This window comes from Cydia splendana, chromosome 6 (genome assembly GCF_910591565.1).
Source record: "Cydia splendana chromosome 6, ilCydSple1.2, whole genome shotgun sequence".
Classification (NCBI taxonomy): Eukaryota; Metazoa; Arthropoda; class Insecta; order Lepidoptera; family Tortricidae; genus Cydia; species Cydia splendana.
The window spans coordinates 8,554,567-8,574,257 of record NC_085965.1 but is presented as its reverse complement, the minus strand read 5'-3'; the positions used below and the strand labels follow the sequence as shown (position 1 = coordinate 8,574,257).

The 19,691-nt window shown below is 35.8% G+C and overlaps 1 protein-coding gene across 1 annotated transcript in view; it reads left to right on the top strand.

The window, feature by feature from the left end:
- LOC134791284 (guanylate cyclase 32E) overlaps nt 1-19,691 on the top strand; it is a 107,340-nt gene that overhangs the window by 65,418 nt on the left and 22,231 nt on the right. Inside the window, exons 13-15 of the mRNA XM_063762279.1 lie at nt 327-504; nt 3,848-3,988; nt 6,705-6,828. Of these exons, the coding sequence (XP_063618349.1) occupies nt 327-504; nt 3,848-3,988; nt 6,705-6,828 (443 nt within the window). The remainder of the gene's footprint in view (nt 1-326; nt 505-3,847; nt 3,989-6,704; nt 6,829-19,691) is intronic.

The window sequence follows — 19,691 nt, the reverse complement described above, 5'->3', positions numbered from 1 at the left end:
ATAAAAGCGATTTTTTTCTTAGTTTGGGTCATAGTTTTACGTAAAACACAGACATTGATGTTTAACTGTTTACATTCATTTAATAATCATTTTGCATAATAAATACAATTTTCTGGATCGATTGAGCATCAGAAATTGTGTTGCAAAATACCGAAAATAATGTACAATACCGAAAATCACAAAAAAAAAAAACAATTTACAGTGTTATGCCTCTCAGCTACGGATTTATGCATAGCTCATAAAATCAATAAAGCTTATTTGTCATGAGGAGTTTTGCTATTTTGTATTACGGATAGGACATTAAAATTTTATTTCTGTCCCCTTAGAGATAATCGGCCGAGTAAGACAACCAATTGGCGGCGTCCTCTTCAGGCCGCCGATGAGTGGCTTAGCGGCCAGACCGTCGGTCTTAGCTGTCCTGAACGCGTGCTGGAGCGAGCGGCCTGACCGCCGACCTGACTTACGGCTAGTTCGACTCAGGCTCAAGGATATGCATGCTGGCATGTAAGTATTTAGTGAGCTTAGCGGCCAGATCGTCGATCTTAGCGGTCTTGAACGCGTGCTGGAGCGAGCGGCCTGACCGCCGATCTGACTTACGGCTAATTCGACTCAGGCTCAAGGATATGCATGCTGGTAAGTATGTAAGATCTAATGAGGGCCGAGTAAGACAACCAATTGGCGGCGTCCTGTTCAGGCCGCCGAAGAGCAGCACGCTGGCATGTAAGTATTTAGTGAGCCAAATCTGTAAGTCAGATGGTAAGTGAGTGCTGGAGCGGATGGCCAGACTGATGGCTTAATTTAGGTCTAGTACGCTCAATGTTAAAGACAACTAGACTATACTAAGATTTACTAGGTATGGTACGCTTAGTAACCAGGCCGTCTGTAGCTATCTTCAACGCAACTGTTCTAGCGACTTCACCAAAGGCTAATCATCAGTGGCAATTTTAGCGCAGGCCAAAGGACACAAGCATGCATGTTTGTGAATTAAATCAGGAATAGCCTAGCGGTCGGTCCAACCTACAGCTATTAGGACGAAGCTGAAGGACACTTATGACGGCATATGTGGCTTTACAGAAGAGATGGGTCCTTCCTTATGCACATTAACATAATATGAATATGATTCTCTGATGAATAACCACTTATATTTAGCTTGCCAGGCCTGGTCTTATCCTCAATGTATACGAGCCGCTTACCTATTCAGGCTTAAGGACGTGACGTGACGTGAGTAGCAATTTGTGGGACCATTTGTCTTTTTTTGTGACTTTTACATAAAGATTATATATATGAAAAAAGTCCTTAAAGTAAAAATATGGCTAGAGTTAGACCAAGAAAAATCTGCAGAGATTTTGATAGCCCTCACAGTGCAAGTGTTATTTTAAACGTCAAACTTTTACGAAATTATGACGTATAAATAACACTTGCACTGCGTGGGCTATCAAAATCGCTGCAGACTTTTCTTGGTCTAACTCTAGTACCGTATCAAGTAGTCGGGGCGTGTAGTGACTCAAACTTTAAAATCTAAGTTACGAATGATTCTGTCTTGGCTGTCTTTCAATCCTGTGTTTGGAAAATAATGCCATGCATGTAGATGTAAATTACTACCTATGTACCTGTTAAATACTTACCTACCTAATATTTAGTAAATAAATTGTTTATGTAGATGTACCTTATTTGACACTAGCGACCCGTCCCGGCTTCGCACGGGTTAACAAATTATACACCTAAACCTTCCTCAAGAATCACTCTAGTTAGGTGAAAAGTAGTTTTTGAGTTTATCGCGAACATACAAACACACAAAAAGACAGACGCGGCGGGGGACTAGGTGTACTGATGTAAAATATTATGTTTTATGAATAAATATATGAATGAGTTATTAGTAAATGAATACGTAATATTTTATTCCAGAGTGTGTATAGAGTTTTCCGCAGAGGTTTAATAATCCATTATAGTCCTTGCAACATTCAGTATGTATAATGTACTCGTATCCCTCGGGCCATCGTGTAGTTACGTCAGAAGAATAATATCTAACAATTCATACATTATATTGAATTTACACATCGAAAATTAAGCGTTTGAAATACTTGAAGAGTGACCCTTTTCTATTATTTAATCTAGTTTAAGTACGGGTACATATAAATACTTAATTATACACTCACAGGCGTATTCAAATTTTAATTATAGGATATGAATTCGATCTGGATTAGGACATGGATTGGATCTGTCAGTGTCAAAAGTGACGTTTTTGGTTAAAGTAACAACATTGCATTCATATCCTACTAGCGACCCGCCCCGGCTTCGCACGGGTTACACAAAACCGTAACAAATTATACACTTAAACCTTCCTTAAGAATGACTCTATTGGTAGGTGAAAACCGCATGAAAATCCGTTTAGTAGTTTTTGAGTTTATCGCGAACATACATAGGTACACACAAACAGACAGACGCGGCGGGGGACTTTGTTTTATAAGGTGTAATGATAATGCATAATATCCTATAATAGGGAATACGCGAAACTGTGCGTAGGGGGCGCCACTACCACTATCCGACACAATCTGGGGGTCTACCGCGAAACAAGAAAATCGAAATTTCGTTATCTAACCTCTCTATCACTCTTGCATATTCGAGCGATAAAGTGGCAGATAACTAAATGTCGATTTCCCGGTAGGCCCTTGTTAACAAACCGCCTTGATGCATCAATGTCATATTATTTTATCAAAAACTTAACTTAACTTGTCAAAAAACAGTTTAAGGCACAGTATGTATAAGTTACTCTATGGTTTACTAGAGGAGCTAGTGCTGCACTCTGGCAGCAGAACATTGCAGTAATACCCGCTATTAAAATAATAGCCGCAACATAAATATCGGTATTCTGTATTTCTCTAAGATTCCCACGTTACATGTTGAGCATAGTGTGGGGATCACTGTACTGCCTCTCTTAGAATGCTAATTTCTTGAAATAAATATACATATTTTAATTTTTTTTTATCAGTATACGACTGCTACAAACATGAGTAGGTTATGTTTAGTACAGTTTGATTAAATTTATTTAGGACATTTAGGTGATTAATGTCTGCTCGGACTATATTAGCACGTTTTAACTAGAGTTAATGTAGCGTTAATAATCTTATCGTGAATACCTACGTCAGTTTTACCCCGGTCATTTTATGGACCGCTATAATAAGTCGGACGAGAAATAAATTATAATAGCCGAATTTATTCACGAAATAAGTAGAATGTAACAAAATATACATTACATACCTTCATCAAACATTTATCTGAGGGGTTTTATAAATTCGTTTTGTAAGTATTTTAATGATAATTAAACAAATTACTACTCATTACTGTGTTTTCTAAAAACATTGGGCACATTAATTACCCGAGCCATTTTATACATTACATAGGTACATCAAACGTTTATCTGAATGGTTTTTATAAATTCGTTTTGTAAGTATTTTAATGAACATTAATCAAATTACTACTTATTACTGTGTGTTTCTAAAAACATTGAGCACTTATTACCCGAGTCATACATTTTTTTAATGATAATTATAAATAATAATTAATTGTGGAGTAGAAATAAAACACAAAGGAGACGTTATTAAATTTTAATAAGTACTTTGTATTTTAGGTACGTATATGAGCGTTTTACTAGGTAATCAGGCACGTACAATAGGTTATAGAAATTTTGTAGAGACAGTAATTCAACTTTGCCATGCGTAGGTACTTATTCAATCTTCTGAACAGAAATTACTTGTCATACGTAGTTTAGTTTAAAAAAATGTTACTTATTTAAGCTATCCTATAATAAAATTCATAAAAAACATACTAATGAATTGTTTTTCTTTAGGAAAACGAACATATTTGACAACATGCTGGCGATGATGGAGAAGTACGCAAGTAATCTTGAAGCGCTCGTGGCGGCCAGGACTGAACAGCTACTCCAGGAGAAGCGACGCACGGATGACCTGCTCCACAGAATGCTGCCCAGGTGAGAACAGCTCCAACTTTAAAGCGGTGTCAGACCAGCGTTTTACCAGATATAGGGAAAAATAACGCGCGTGTAAGCGCGTAAAAACCAAATATAGAGAAATGTAACGCGCGTAAGCTCGTAACGCCGAAACGACCGTATACACGCAGAAAAATTCGCTAGTCTGAAGCCGACAGACTGGCACTTTTCATATGTAGATAAGCTAGTTGACTTTTCCCCATTAGGAAGGCTCATTATTGCTATTTAACAACAACAATTCTAATAATTTGACTCCTAATTGCATAAATGTTAAAATAAAGATGTTAGAAATGGTTGTTCTTTGTAACTTGCCTTTACAAGTTACGTTAACGGGATGAAATTGTTATGTTTGACCATACGCTGAGGGGTGAATATGTGGTTCATACTGAACAACTTTTACTAAGGGGCCATACCCGAAATCGCGAAAAAGAATCAGTTGTTCCATAGAAAATATTGACATGTGATTCACCAAGACAGCAGATTTTTTTTCGCGGTTTTGGGGTTGGCCCTTAGTAAAAGTTGCCCAGTATGACCTACACATCCACCTCGCAGCGTATGGTCTAACATAACATTTTCACCCTGTATAGAGAACAGATCTTAATCACGTTACTTATTGGATTAATTGCTCTGAAATAGAGATCTTCTTACAAAAAACTTGATTTAATCTTGAAGCTTAATTTTCTGTTCAATAGCGTTATCTATGTTTTAATTGCAATTTCCACTGCCACGTGTACGGTTAACAAATGTAACAAATCTAAAGGCTCGCTCCTTATCCATTCGGAGGGCCTGTCGCAAACGTTCAAATTAGTTAAAAATAGAAATTACGTTATCTGCCTCTCTGACGCTCGCAATTTCGATTTAAATGGAGCCAATATAACCGTCATAATTTCATGTTAATTTGACATTCAATGTCTCGCTTCCAGGCTCTGAGGTTTTCTAGAATAAGTCGGTGCAAAGTTATTAGCCTAAGATACCAGAAAATTAGAAGGGGACAATACCTAGGTATGGCGTGCCGTGCGAAACTCGCGGTACGAAATGGCCATTGTGCGGGTGTTTAGTGTTTACCTTTTATCTCAATAACTCTGAAATAATATTTTTCTGTTTAAAATTTTGTGTGTGACATCCCTCGGCAATATCATTATACTATAAAATTATACTTAGTATGCAGGGTAACGGCACATATAATTGAAAATTAATCGAATTAGATTTCGTTGTTTTTTTTTCCTATCATATCAAGGTTTTGCTTAGAGTAGACCCTCGCAAATGTACCTACTCTATTTCTTTGTGATTTTTCATGGCATTGCCCTTGATTAAAACGTGTTAAAATTTCAATACTTAAACTACAATTTTTCGTTAATTTCCTATAAAAAATAAAATGAGATAATATCACATTATTTTATAGCCCGCTAACACTTCATGAAATAAATTGGCCAAATGGGAATTTATCGGTAAAAAGTTTTACAATGTCTCATATATTCCTAAGGGAAATTAAACGAAGTTCTTTACGTATTTTTTGCAACTTCATATTTTCGAAGCTTACGTTACTTCATTCAAACTCGTTAAGATAAGAGGTTCAATTTTAAGTTCAAGTAAAGTTTAAAAAGTCGAAAATTATAAAGTAATTTTAAAGTTGTCACACATATATAACTAAGTAAAGTTTTGTAGACAAGTTTTAATGAATGATAAGGTAAGGAACGTGCATAAGTGCTGATTGAAATTGTTTAAATGGTACAGTTAGCATTTAATTTAATAAAATGTAACAGTTGTACAGTCAACATCAATTAGTAACAGATGAAATAATGCACCAAAAGTACTTATCTGCCACAGTCTAACTAATCGTTCTATGTAGGTAGGTAGGTATACCTAGAGAGAGGTATATCTCTCTTCGTTAAACCATAGAGAAATATAGTAAGAATAGAGTGCTAACTCCATACGTCAATTCTGTTTTGATACCAAAAAGACAAAAATTTAATGTTAAATAAATGAAATGAAATGAAAAACTATTATTCTCGCAGTCAACATCTAGCATTGAGTTGATACTAGAATTCTCTAGTGTCGCGACTCACGAAAATTGTATTGAACAACAATTTACAACGAATATTAAACGCAGAAGGAGTTAAAGATAGAGTTCCGGTTAATCCAGTTATAATATTGGCTGAAAATTGTTGACTACATATTAGACTTTTCGGTCGTCGGAACATCTATTACCAATACCAAGTAGCAGTACTGGTAATTCTGCTACTCGATGAATTTTATAATATTTAGGTGCTCTTTTGGTATGGTTGGCTTTAGGATGATAATTTATTTTGAGTCCGTATATAAACATACCGACAGCTAAGTAATCTTGAGATTAAAGACTTAATCAATATTTAAATATGTTGAGTGTTATTTTATTCACTTTGTGTTCCGTTTTCTGTTCTCCCATTTGAGTGCATTATCCAGTTCCAAAAGGCACTTAACTTTATTTAACCAAACATTTTGGATTTCACGGGCCTATAAATCCCGGTCTTTGATAGGCTTGCGTAGGGATATAGATCCAACACGTAGAGGCCCTTTGGAGAGGTTTAATGTCATGTAGAACGCCTGTTGGGACCAATAGGAGCAACCGAACATTATTATTAAAATACCAATTTAACCATTAGTTCCATATTTTTCCAAATGTTTTGTATGCTAATAAGAATATTTACTTTTTGAGCAGGACAGTGGCAGAGGCTCTGAAGAGAGGTGAGAGGGTCCAAGCTGAGAGCTACGACTGTGTGACGATATACTTTAGTGACATCGTGGATTTCACCAATCTGGCGGCAACCAACACGCCTATGCAGGTTAGTTTACTTTCTTAAATTTCATGGCATACTACCTAGTGTTTTTTTTTGCCAAACCACCATTACATAAAACAGATGTAGTGCATAATCATTTTCCATCGTATTTTCACGGAAACTTACGAACGTGTCTTTGATATTTCAGTCAGTCTCGGTACAAAAAGTACTGAGGTTGACTGAGGTAGCATGACAAATACGAACGTTTCCGAGAAAATACGATGGAAAACAATAATGTACTCTACACCTGTACATAACTTTCGCCTTTGTACATAACAGTTTCATTATTGTTTTGTTTTATCCGTTTTATGTAAACCTATTCATGTGCAATAAAGTGACATACATACATACATGTATGTATACATACCTATGATCTCATATTGTCGTGGTTAAGACAAAAGGTTCCGTAAAGAAAACCACAGAGCAAATCAGAATATCCCCCCATCTCCACCATATCTAAGAGTAAATATTATGTGGCATTTAAGCTATGTAACAAAAATGAAAAAGGTCTGATATAGAATGACAAAATAGGGCACGTAAATTGACAATAAAATAACGTTAGAGCTATGCGGCGCCCAATAATCCGACTGCCAAGACAACAATTGACTAAACCTGCTTTTGATATAAATTCATAAAACATCAAGTATAGTTTGTAGCTTTCTAATAGAACCCGACGGCTAATCCTATTGTCTTTTGTTAATTAAAACCGCACGTGCTACTTACCTGCAAAAAAGGGTCTTAATTATTCTATTTGGCCACTGAGCGCGGGCTAGTCCAACGCTCAAAAAACCAGTGTAGGTGCGCTCTCCGATAAAGCGCCTTTGTTACGCATCTCGATGACACATTTTAGACTGGTTCTGTAGCGTTCGACTCGCCGGCACTCAGTAACCGAAGTACTGAGTGCCGGAGAGTTGAACGGACCACACACGTCCTAACAAAATATTTATCCATTAGCTCATTTTGAATCTTATTGCAATTTCCATAGGAATTAGGAGTTGTAATTCAATTACCTGGGTAAAGTGAACGAACGATTTTGTATGCAGGTGGTTGTGGCACGTGGCACGAGCAGTTTTACTTAACAATAGACAAAGGATTAGCCGTCGGGCTCTATTAGAAAGCTACAAACTATACCTACAAATGATTGTTGTGCTAGAAAATAGCAAACGCAAAACTTAAACAAAAATATCAATTGCCCTTTATTTTGCTTTAATAAAATTACCCGGTATCCCTTTGAATGTGTTCTGAGAATGGGTGGTCTAAACCTGGAATTTATTGTAGCCATCCTACGGCTAACTGCCTCCGTTGTAGCCCTTTAGGTATCACCCTCCCCGTAATGCCGGATAGCTTTTGAATGTAGTGATTTTATAAGACAAAACGTTACGTTAACTAACACAAGCCTTATTGAGCTTACTGTGGGACTAGATCGATCTGTGTATTGTAAATTGTCCTTTAATATTTATTTATTTATTTATAAAAAGCCTCACTCGGTTTTTTGAATTCTAAATTTGCGTAAACGATAATTAACTTCCTATAGTAACGGCACCAATTAGGAGACTTTTAAGAGAAAATTTGGAGTATTTTTGATATTTCAATTATACCTGTATACAATTTCTACCGCTTTGCGCTTTGAAATTTGAATATCCTATTCAACTTTTATATTTTCGGCATGCTTAATTAAAGATACTGCAAATCGTCAGGTGACAAGCAAAACTCACTAATTACTAAAAAATAATTAAACAAAAATCAACCTTATTTGTGTACTACTATGGTCCACAATGGCTATGACCTTGTGGTGGTAATTAGTGAGTATTGCTTGTCGCCTGACGAAATGGTTCCAACATGAACAATTTAGAACTAGTTTTTTTTCTCCAGTAATGGGCAGTATAGCGCCATGTAATTTAAAACATCCAGAAATTAATGTAACGTCAAACTTAAGCAGCTCTATGAATCTTGTTTATGGTAAAATGTTGCCAATGTTTATAAACTAATGTTAAATACTTATTTTCCATGATTTGTGTCATCCGTCTCATTATTGGTGCCACAACATTATTATAGGAGTGTTTACTATAAGTGTGTCTAATTCATAAACAGTTTTTGGACGGCTCGTAGCGAAACGAGGACCACTATGATAAACATAAACATGAGTTTCTACAATCATGTGATATACCTACCTTATATTATGATATTTATGATTCAAACCAAGAATTTATCTTTTAGATAATACAAATCTTACAAAGAGAAATGTAAAAAGAAAAGAAAATAAAACTAGATTTAAATAAACGCTTAAATTTTCATTATGCTAAAAGGAACACTTACCTAATAAAATGGTGACTCGCATTACTTTTCTCGTAGAACCATGTTAAGATCTCCGGTACAGCTGAGCTGGTATAGGTCAGTTGTTGAGAGGCTCATATATACAAATAAATAACGTTTTACGACTATGCATAAGTATCTTTTAACAGTTTATAAACATCGTACCTGACCCGGGTTAAACAACCCGAGAGAATTCAGGTCAGGTCAGGTCTCGTTTATCATGAACAATGTTTTTATTAAAGTTATTGCTTTTCATTATTACGGACATTCTTGCCCGGCTCCATTTTTCAACTCATTCTGTTTAATACGCTTAGGTACTACGAGTACATACTGTACAATGGATGCGCCGCAAATAAATTCAGATAAGAGCAGAACTTTTTACTGTTTATTGTACCAAATTTTATATTTCACATAAAACGAAAATTCGATTGCCTCAATTTGTCCAACAGATCTGTCATTTTAGGACCAATGGTGAATGGGACCAATTTAGAACTACATACTTTTTAAGAAAATAATAATTTTCTAAATTGGTTCACAATGACGGAGTTCACAAAAAAACGGTCGAATTGATGAACTATTATGAAGTCGGTACAAAAACAGGACGATCGAGTACATTGGCCAATAAAACTGTTATTTTTTCACCTCAGCAGCTCGAACAAGGATACTTTGCTTCTTAAAAACAGTGAGCAAAATGCGATTTTGCTCACTGAGTCATTTTGTCTCACTTAGTGAGCAAAATCGCATTTTGCTCACTGACTGTGTCTCACTCAGTGAGCAAAATGCGATTTTGCTCACTGAGTGAGACAAAATTACATTCAAGTGACCTTTATAGTCATTTCAACATGCGGGGTCTAATACTTGTATTCGATATACTTGGGTTCTATTATCTCTGTCCCTCTAGGTATGTTCTCACTGCTTAGGGTGAAAATTTCGTGTACTACACGAGATCAAAGTTATTTACATCTCGTGCGCTTTTGAATCCCTTACTACGCTCAAGATTCTAAATTAGATTCACTCGCTACGCTCGTGAATCTATTATAGAATCTTTCGCTTGCACGGGACTCAAAATAAGCACTCGAAGAAATATCAAACTTTGATCTCTTGTTGTACAAATAACTATAGTATGAAATAGAAATAGTAATATCGTTTAGGTATTTGCCAGAAATGTGGTACATAAATTAGGTGGTAACATTCATCTTAAATCGTTCACATCTCGCCGAGAGTGTAGGCATGCAAATCTTGAATAATTTTACGGTTTAGACTCACTTGTTTTTAGTCACTCGCGCGACATGTTTCGGAGAGCCTAGGTCTCCTTTCTCAAGCACTAACAGTGCGAGCAGCGTTCACGACGGCCGTGTATCGCTTACTGCGGCTCGCCGCGTCGCACGCTGCGCGCGCGCCGAGAAAACAGGTTGGGGGAGGTCTTCCGCTGTTATTGTAGGCGGGCAGTGGTGTGTTTGGGCTTGGGTCACCTAACACTTGTAGCGATACACAGCACGAACTCACTATGTCCACTACACTATCACAACACTCACTGGTATTCTGCTGAAGAAGCACAGGCTTCCATGCTGGCGGCACCCTGCCACCTAACCTAACTTTGCCTAACCATGCCAAAGATTGGCTGGTTTGAATAACAGTGGCACTCTACCAAATCGATGTCTATATTTAACAATAATGGGAAGAGGGTGACAGTTAAGAGGAATACGACATACACAGCTATTTGATAGAGAATCACTGTTTTCAAGCCAGGCCATGTTTGGCATGGTTAGGCAAAGTTAAAGCAGTTGAAGGTACATGAATGCAACATGTGTATTGAGGCGGGAACTATATTCACTTATGCAGATGACACTGCTGTGGTATTCTCAGGAGACACGTGGGAGGAGGTTCGCCTCTCTGCAGAACTAGGCCTCACAAAAATTGCAAACTGGCTGCAGAGGCACCTGCTTACCCTTAACACCATCAAAACCAACTTTATTTGCTTCTCCAACTGTAACCGCTCACAACCAGGGAAAGAATTCTTAATTGGGATACATAACTGCTGCAACCCATATGCCATCTGCTCCTGCCCATCTATTCGAAAAGTGGAAAACACGAAATACCTTGGAGTAACAATTGACCAGCGTCTCACGTGGCATCTTCATGCTGAGAACATAATGAATAGGATCCGCAAACTGACCTGGATTTTCAAAAATCTTAGACATGTAGCAACAAAAACTGTACCAACTCAAGTTTACGTATCGCTGGCTCAATTTGTCATCACATACTGTATCTCTGTATGGGGTGGTGCCACAAAGACTAAGTTTCTTGAGCTTGAGAGAGCTCAAAGAGCATTGCTAAAAGTCATGCATCAAAAGCCGTTCAGATTCCCTACAAACGAACTCTATTCACTCAGTAATCTGTTATCTGTAAGAAAATTGTATATCCTAAATCTTATTCTAAAAACACACAAGCGAACCACATACAAAACAGACAATACAAGCACACGTAGGAAAAAGACTAATGTAATTAAAACCCATACAGTGAAAACTGCATTTGCCAGAAGACAGCAACAGGCACAATCTTGCAAACTATATAATCAAATAAATAAACACATTGACATTCATTCCTGCACCACATACGAGTGTAAGAGTAGGTTAACTAAATGGCTAAAAACTAAAACCTACAACGATATAGAAAACCTAATTCAAAATAAGTATATATAAGCACACACACACACGCGCGCGCTCACACACACACGCACACACACACACACACACACACACACACACACACACACACACACACACACACACACACACATACACAAACACACACACGCACACGCACACATCTCTTTTATATTAAGTACCCTATACCACATTAAATTTATATTAATATAATATAAGGAGTAGTTAATAGTTATATTAATGCTAGCATTTGTAAATTTTTTGTAATAAGTCATATTTTGTAATTTTTGTAAAAAATGTATACTTATTGTAAACTAACCGCGTGGAAGAGCGGTGTTCTCTTAGCACAAGTGTCTTCTCACTTAAAAAGAGACACCAACGCAGCTACTGTAATTTGCTTTTCAAGCTACTGAATAAAATATTTTTTTTTTTTTATGAAAAGGTTTAAATCAAAGATCCTGGTGAATTGAGCTCCTCCTTCTTTTTGAAGTAGGTTAAAATCACATATCCACCAAATTTAATTTAGCTCACTTTATGTTTGTTTGATTCCTTGAACAAACCCAAACAGAGCTAAGCAGAAGCTATCAAAAGTTGTTTAAATTACTTTACTTATTTACATTAAGTACATATGTGAGCTAGCAAACAAAAAGTTATAAGGATATTTTTATAATAATTTAACAAGCTCGTGGTTTTGTTGATAGTTGTTATAGTCGCACCAATAAGAGTCTGCAGCGGATTTGATAGCCCACGCAGCGAAAGTGTTATTTATACGTCATAATTTGATAGAAGTTTGACGTTTAAAATGACACTTGCACTGCGTGGGCTATGAAAATCGCTGCAGACTTTTTACGGTCTGACTTTAGTAAGTACTTGTTAGTAGAAGTTGATAAATACAATTAACGAGATTTTCTCTAGGTAACGTATAGTCGCCAAATAACGTCCCCTTTTTGTAAAATTAAAAAATTGAAAAAATATTACGAGTAGAGTAATAAATAAAACATCAAACTTTAGGTAAACATTTCTTTATTATTTTACATAATCAAAAACTAAATCAACTTACTTACTTTTTCTACAAAAACAGCTTTTACAAAAATTGAAAATATAAGATTTTTTTTGGGCTCCTAATTACGTCCCGGGGACGATATTGAGATCACAATAATCTGTACGTAAACTTAAATTGTATTTGTTACAATAATTATTAGTAATCATTATTGTAATATCTAATCAGACTTTTATTAATCATTGGTTTAGTTTAAGTAATTTTATTTCTTAAAACCAATCACACAAATAAAATTAGCTCTTCGATTATCAACACAATCCTCATGCATCCGTTGGAAACATTTTGTGCACCTTATCCATTTCTCTCCCTTTTTATCTTGAGAAAAACTTTTATGACAAACTGGGCATTCAGCGTCATCATCGTCACTATCTTCTTCGTCAGTAGAAACTAAAATTGGGTCGTCATCATCAGACGTATCCTCATCAGAAGATAGATTCTTACGTTGCTTTTAGGTTTTCTTTTTGTTGTTTCCTGTCGTATTTTTTTTTACATTTCTAGCTCTTTTTACTGGTTTTCTTCCCATTTTACCAGAAACTATATCTTCTATAGGCTTGTCAGACTTTTTTACGTAATCTTTCAAAGTAGCTCTTGGAACATTAAATAATTTAACTGCCTTTTTATAACCCATTACTTTAGTTCGTACAGCTTCAACAGATTTTTTCATTGCTGCAGGATCCCATAACTTTCTCTTTGGCATCTACAAATAAAATAAATAAATATAAAAACAGTCACAAAAAGTGCACGACAGTGAATGACGAAGTGATCTAAATATCGTCCCCGGGACGGTATTAGGCTCACGCTAGGGGACGATATTAAGAATTTGCCAATTTTATTGTTATCCTCCATTTAACCAAAAACACATGTCATAACCTAAATTAAATTAGAATCGATTTAAATCTAAGCGATAAGAACAATTTTTGACAAATATTTCGTTTTAATAAATCAAACATATCTTTTAAACAGTACCCATAATATTTCAATCAAAAACTCACCTTGAACAGTTTTTTCTTTTTTTTTATATCTCAAGACAGGAGCTACATTCCACCGCCAAACTTTTGCAATGGCCGACTGACGTAAGTAACTTTAGATTTCAAGTATTTATACTAGATGGCGTTACTTTTAAACGAAATTAGGCTTGGGGACGAAATTTGGCGACTGTATCCTAAATACAGACTTTACACGTGGATGTGATTCGTGACCTAGGCGTAGGAAAAATAAGTCTACAAAAGGTTACGTATTTATAACCTACACTGAATAAAAACTTCACAGGAAAATCTTAGCATATTATTTACGACATGTCTGTGCCAAACTTGGAAATGATCTTTCTTATCTGCCTTTCTTTTTTATTCGTAAGATATTCCTAGATATAAATCGTTTGTTTATTATATTTAACTAGCGACCCGCCCGGGCTTTGCACGGGTTAACAAATTAAACACAAACCTTCCTCAAGAAGCACTCTATCGATAGGTGAAAACCGCATGAAAATCCGTTCAATAGTTTTTGAGTTTATTGCGAACATACAAACACACAAACAGACAGACGCGGTGGGGGACTTTGTTTATAAGGTGTAGTGATAATATTATATTTATCTTGGGTTCTTTATTTAAACTTGCCTATGGGTACTTCGCCTTGAGTCACCCAGTTTTGGAGTTAAATACATAAGTATAATACGTAACCATAGTTTAACCTCACCTCGACTGTATTTCTATCTCAGAATTGAATATTTCTGATGAATTAATACCTTTATTTATGGAGGACCTTCTTAAAGCTATTATTAAATTGGAATCTATTTGTCTGTCATTAAAACAAACAAAGATAATCGACATAATCGTAAATAAAATATTGCAAAAGTCGCTCTTTGAATACAAAAAGGCATTAAATTTATTTTGCTGTTTTATTTTAAGATGTTATGTGGCTTAATCTCACAATGAAAAAGTAGGTTTACGGTGCTCAATATACTGTTGCTTTTTCAACATAACATTTGCGCTAAATACGAGGTTGCTTAGTTAAACGATAGTCATTGTATTACACGCGCCATAAACACAACCTGAGATTTTATAGGGATCGCTAAAAGCAAGTTTTAGGGCTTTTAGCCGATCTGCGTAGTAAAATGAGTGGTAGTATATTTTTTTATAGTCGGCAACCGGTAGGTAAAACGACTACTTTATTGAGCAACTCAATTTGAGATTATGCTTGTTTCATGGATAAATAAATAAAGGACATCAATAGATTCTTGTGTTATATTACAGTAAAGACAATAGGGTATTATACTGTATTTAAAATAAATTATTTTACACCTTGCACGAAATAAAGCACCACATAATTATTAGAAAAACACAGATAGGAGTTATTTTTAAACACAAGTTCTATTTAATAAATCGGATAGAAATATAAAAAGTAGGTGAGTTGACCGTGACGTCACGATGTAATGTTTCAAATAAATTCCATATTAGCAAATCGTTTTGACAGTTCTAAAAAAGTAACTGATTTGACTAGTAGGAAAATACGCTTTTATAGCGTGCTGAAACTGCTGAAGGACACAAAAAAAAATCGAATGTATAAAAATAAAATCAAATTAAAGATCATCAGAAAGAGAAAAGGCCCAAAAAAATACGCCGCTCTCTAAAAATACATGTCATTAAATAAACTCGTGTAGGTATAAATTGGGTGGGCTGGTGTAGGTTGAGCATAAAGTTTATAAAAGCCTTTCATTAGGTATTAATTCCTTTGCGGGGTCGGTCACCTGCGATACAATTATATCATATTCCCCAAGGATTTGAATAAATTTATTTTACATGCCTACATGCATAAATATACAGAAAAGAACTAAGACCTAATATTTATGATTATGAATTCGTAACAATAGTACATGGTATAATAATATACTCCGCCTGGTACTCTATTCCGAGATTCGCGTATGACCTAACTGACACGGGCCTACGTCATCATGCTGTTTACAGGTTCTCAAACTTTAAAATGTGGGAGAATTTTAACCAACGGTGAAAATTATTTTAACGGCATTAATTTTAAGTTATTCATGTAGAAACATAGTAAAATAAAACAAATCTAATGTATTAAATTAAACTTTATTTATCTATACAAGACAAACGTTTGAAAAACTAATTCACAGTTACACATTAATTACCAAGCTTACGGCGTGAAAAGTTTGGAAAACACTGCGACTGCTGACACTGAGCGAGAAGGAAATAACAATTAACACGCGTTCGACAAGGATGACGGTCAGGGCATGAAGTTATCTAGATCCGAATTGTCAAATGTGACAGAGCTATCCTGTGTTGTCAGTAGTGTAAACAGAATTACCCGAACGTCTGAAATTTCTGTCGTGAATCGGAAGATATTGCTAACGAATAATTAAAAATGACGTGTTATTGTAAAATTTAAGATAAAATACATATAAATGAAAATTATAAAATTATAAAGAAATATTTTAACTTATTAACCATAGGTATAATGTACCCATGTAACATGTTATGTTGAAATAAAGTGGCAATGTTATTGTGACGTAGGCCCGTGTCACTCTGGGAATAGAAGACCATGTTTTATTAGACCATGACAATAGTATTGTTTGTTATCCAATATGCCTGACGCAAAATTTGTCTATTCACGTATTAATTGGAAATACAATTTGTAAATACAAAGGGACGTGGTAAAGTTAGCAGATAGTTTCCAACTGACAAATAAGTGAGATAAGCAACATTTGTACTCCCACTAGGGCGGCGCCACAGTCATGTACGGTCAGCAGCAGGAGTTACTACGCGGGCGAGGTATTCAAAATTACCTTGACACGTTCTTATTCTTTTAACTAAAAAGGCGCGACAAGCTCATTTTGAATACCTCGCCCGCTTAGCAACTTCTGCTGCTGACGAATAACTGCCATAAAATGTACGAGTATGTTTTATTATTTTATATATCATAAGCCCTCTATGATGCCTCCAAAATCAGTAAATAATGGCCCACATTAAGATAAACTGTTTTGTTACAGCAAATTTCTTCTGTGAAAATGTTGTAATAGCTTCATTACTATTTAATATAATATGTATATCAAAATCGATTTGGTAATGACATTCAAATTTCGAATATTTCTGAAAAAAAAAGCAATTTGTTTTGACCCCTATTCTAATATCAGAGTCGAGATGACGTTTTATTCGAAATGAAATGTCAATTGCATACAATTTTGACAAATCTCGCATGTTAGTTGGTTTCGGACGATGTGGCAATCGACTTCGACTCTAGTTTGTCTCTGAATAAAAAAGACTCCGGCGATCCGCGAGTTCCGCCAGAGAGGAAAGTACCCATGTCGGCAGTAATATGAGGTAATTGAATAAATTATCTATCATAGAAAGTTTATAATATATGTGTAGATAAAGCAGTGTATGATGTAACTGTACATAATTAGGCATTAAAATACTCGTGTGATCCTTGTATGAAACTCAATTCATTCGTTTCATAAACCCACACGCTTATTTTAATACTTTTCATTACGTAGCAGTCACATGAACTACTATTACTCTCTCTCTACTGAACTATAGTCTAATATTTTATGCAAAATAAAGATATTTGATTTGATTTTGATTTTTATAAAACAAGGTTTCTAAGAGTGACCCAGGCGACCGTAACCATGGCAACGAGTGACAAGAGAAAGTTGATTCACCCATTTAAATAATGAACTACTTAATAATGGGACCTATAATCAAGACCAAAAGGCAGAACCATTTTGTACGTCTACAAATTTTAGCCATTCATTAATTTTCTAATGAAATAATAACAAGGTCTCCAGTTGTTTATGTATGTTTATGATGTTGTTTATAGTCTGGAACGATAGAAGAAATAGTGTAAACAAACTAATTTATCATAATAACTCCATTATCTCGCACTTTCTAGATTATTCATGATCCAATCATTATTTATTTATTCACTGAAATATTGTTGTTGCAATTTTACTATATATCTATTATGTTAATTATTTATCACTACAACTTATAAAACTAAGTCCCCCGCCACGTCTGTATGTTTGTGTGTTTGTATGTTCGCGAAAAACTCAAAAACTACTGAACGGATTTTCATGCGGTTTTCACCTATCAATGGAGTGATTCCCGAGGAAAGTTAAGGTGTATAATTTGCTAACCCGAGCGAAGCCGGGGCGGGTCGCTAGTATTTCGATATAAACAGACGTCACAAAAAGATTAAGATTATACCAAGTAAGTCGACTGCTAGGCAATATTGTTTTCACATCACCTATTCGAAAAAGGGCTTTTTTCCCCGCTAGGAAGGATCAAAGTGGCACTTTTCTTCCCTGCTAGGAGGGATCAAAGTTGTACTTTTCAGTTCTAGGACACGATTTTTTCTTTCTTGCATACTATTTTTTTTTTTGGTCAAATAATACATATTTTGGAACATAACAATTTCCTCATAGTTGATGTGAAAAGCAGTATTTAAAGCTCATTACGCTCAGGATTCAATGTACGCCCTTGACGGAAATATATCATTTTGATCCCTTGTAACACAAACAACTAAATATTACTTTACCCGACAGTTGTAAAAAGGTAAGTGTACCTATGATAAAATTGGCTTATTGATTATATTTTTCGAGCATTATATATACATACTTATCTTTGCAACGGCTTACAGCATTCCGTTTGACGGATTGACGGACGGACTTTGCGTTATTTAAGGTCAGGGCATCTCAGTTGTAGGCGTAACAGAGTACTTAGAATTATTAAAATAGCTTGCGAAGCCTTGCCGTATCCGGGTTTTTTTTTACCCCCGCAGAATAAATATATTTAAAGATAAAAGCGCCGAATACCCGAGGTAGTGAGTTCAAATCTCTATATCTACCTACCTGCATTACAATACCTGACCTCATTGACATATTATTATAGCACTAAGAATGGTGCTAGTTCAGCGGTGTCACTCACGAATCCGAGCCAATCGTTCAGTCTAACGCAACTAGTTACGACCAATCGCGCGCGTGTTGCAAACTCATCAACCAATCGCGTTGTGGCGTCACGATTGGCTTGAATGCGTGTGCGTGACACCACTGTACTGTACGGTTACCATCAGTTTGTCACTGACGTAAACGCCGTCGAGAACGTAATTTACTTTCTATACATCCCGTTTGCACTAATATGCGAGTGCGAGCGAGATGTATAGAAAGTAAATTACGTTCTCGACGGCGTTTACGTCAGTGACAAACTGATGGTAACCGTACTGGTAGCCTAGCCAAGGTGACAATCGCTATCGAATCGCTTTGTCTCTCTATCACTCTTCCATATATGAGCGACAGTGACAGTTGCGTTTCGTTCGCTACGGAGCGTTAGCGATTGGCATGTTGTCTACGGGGCCTGGCCCTATTTTGATTGCCCGTAATCCCGTCTTTTGATATTATGTCAATGCCTGACCTACATTACGTTTAGGGTTAAAACTTCTATTGGCTCGGTTTATAGTTGTCTGTGACAACATAAATATACCCGAGAGTAGACTGACAACAATAATAATGCGGTCGCACCGTGGGTGTTGCCAGTCAACACTTATCAAAGCGTAGGTCGTGTAAATATTGCCTTACTTGAGCTTAATGCAAACTCTACACTCCCAAATAAGTTTATTTTCGAGAAAATGTTAAGGAAAAACATGCGTATCACACGTATGTACTTAACTTTTATTGGGTTAGTAGAAAAGAACAGCTACAAATGGTACCTACAGCGTAGTACAGTCAAGTGTAAAAATATGGGTGTAGACAACTTACTCAAAAATACGTCCCATAGTTCTTAATTCGCTGACATAAGAGCTATCGGACATAGTTTTGAGTATGA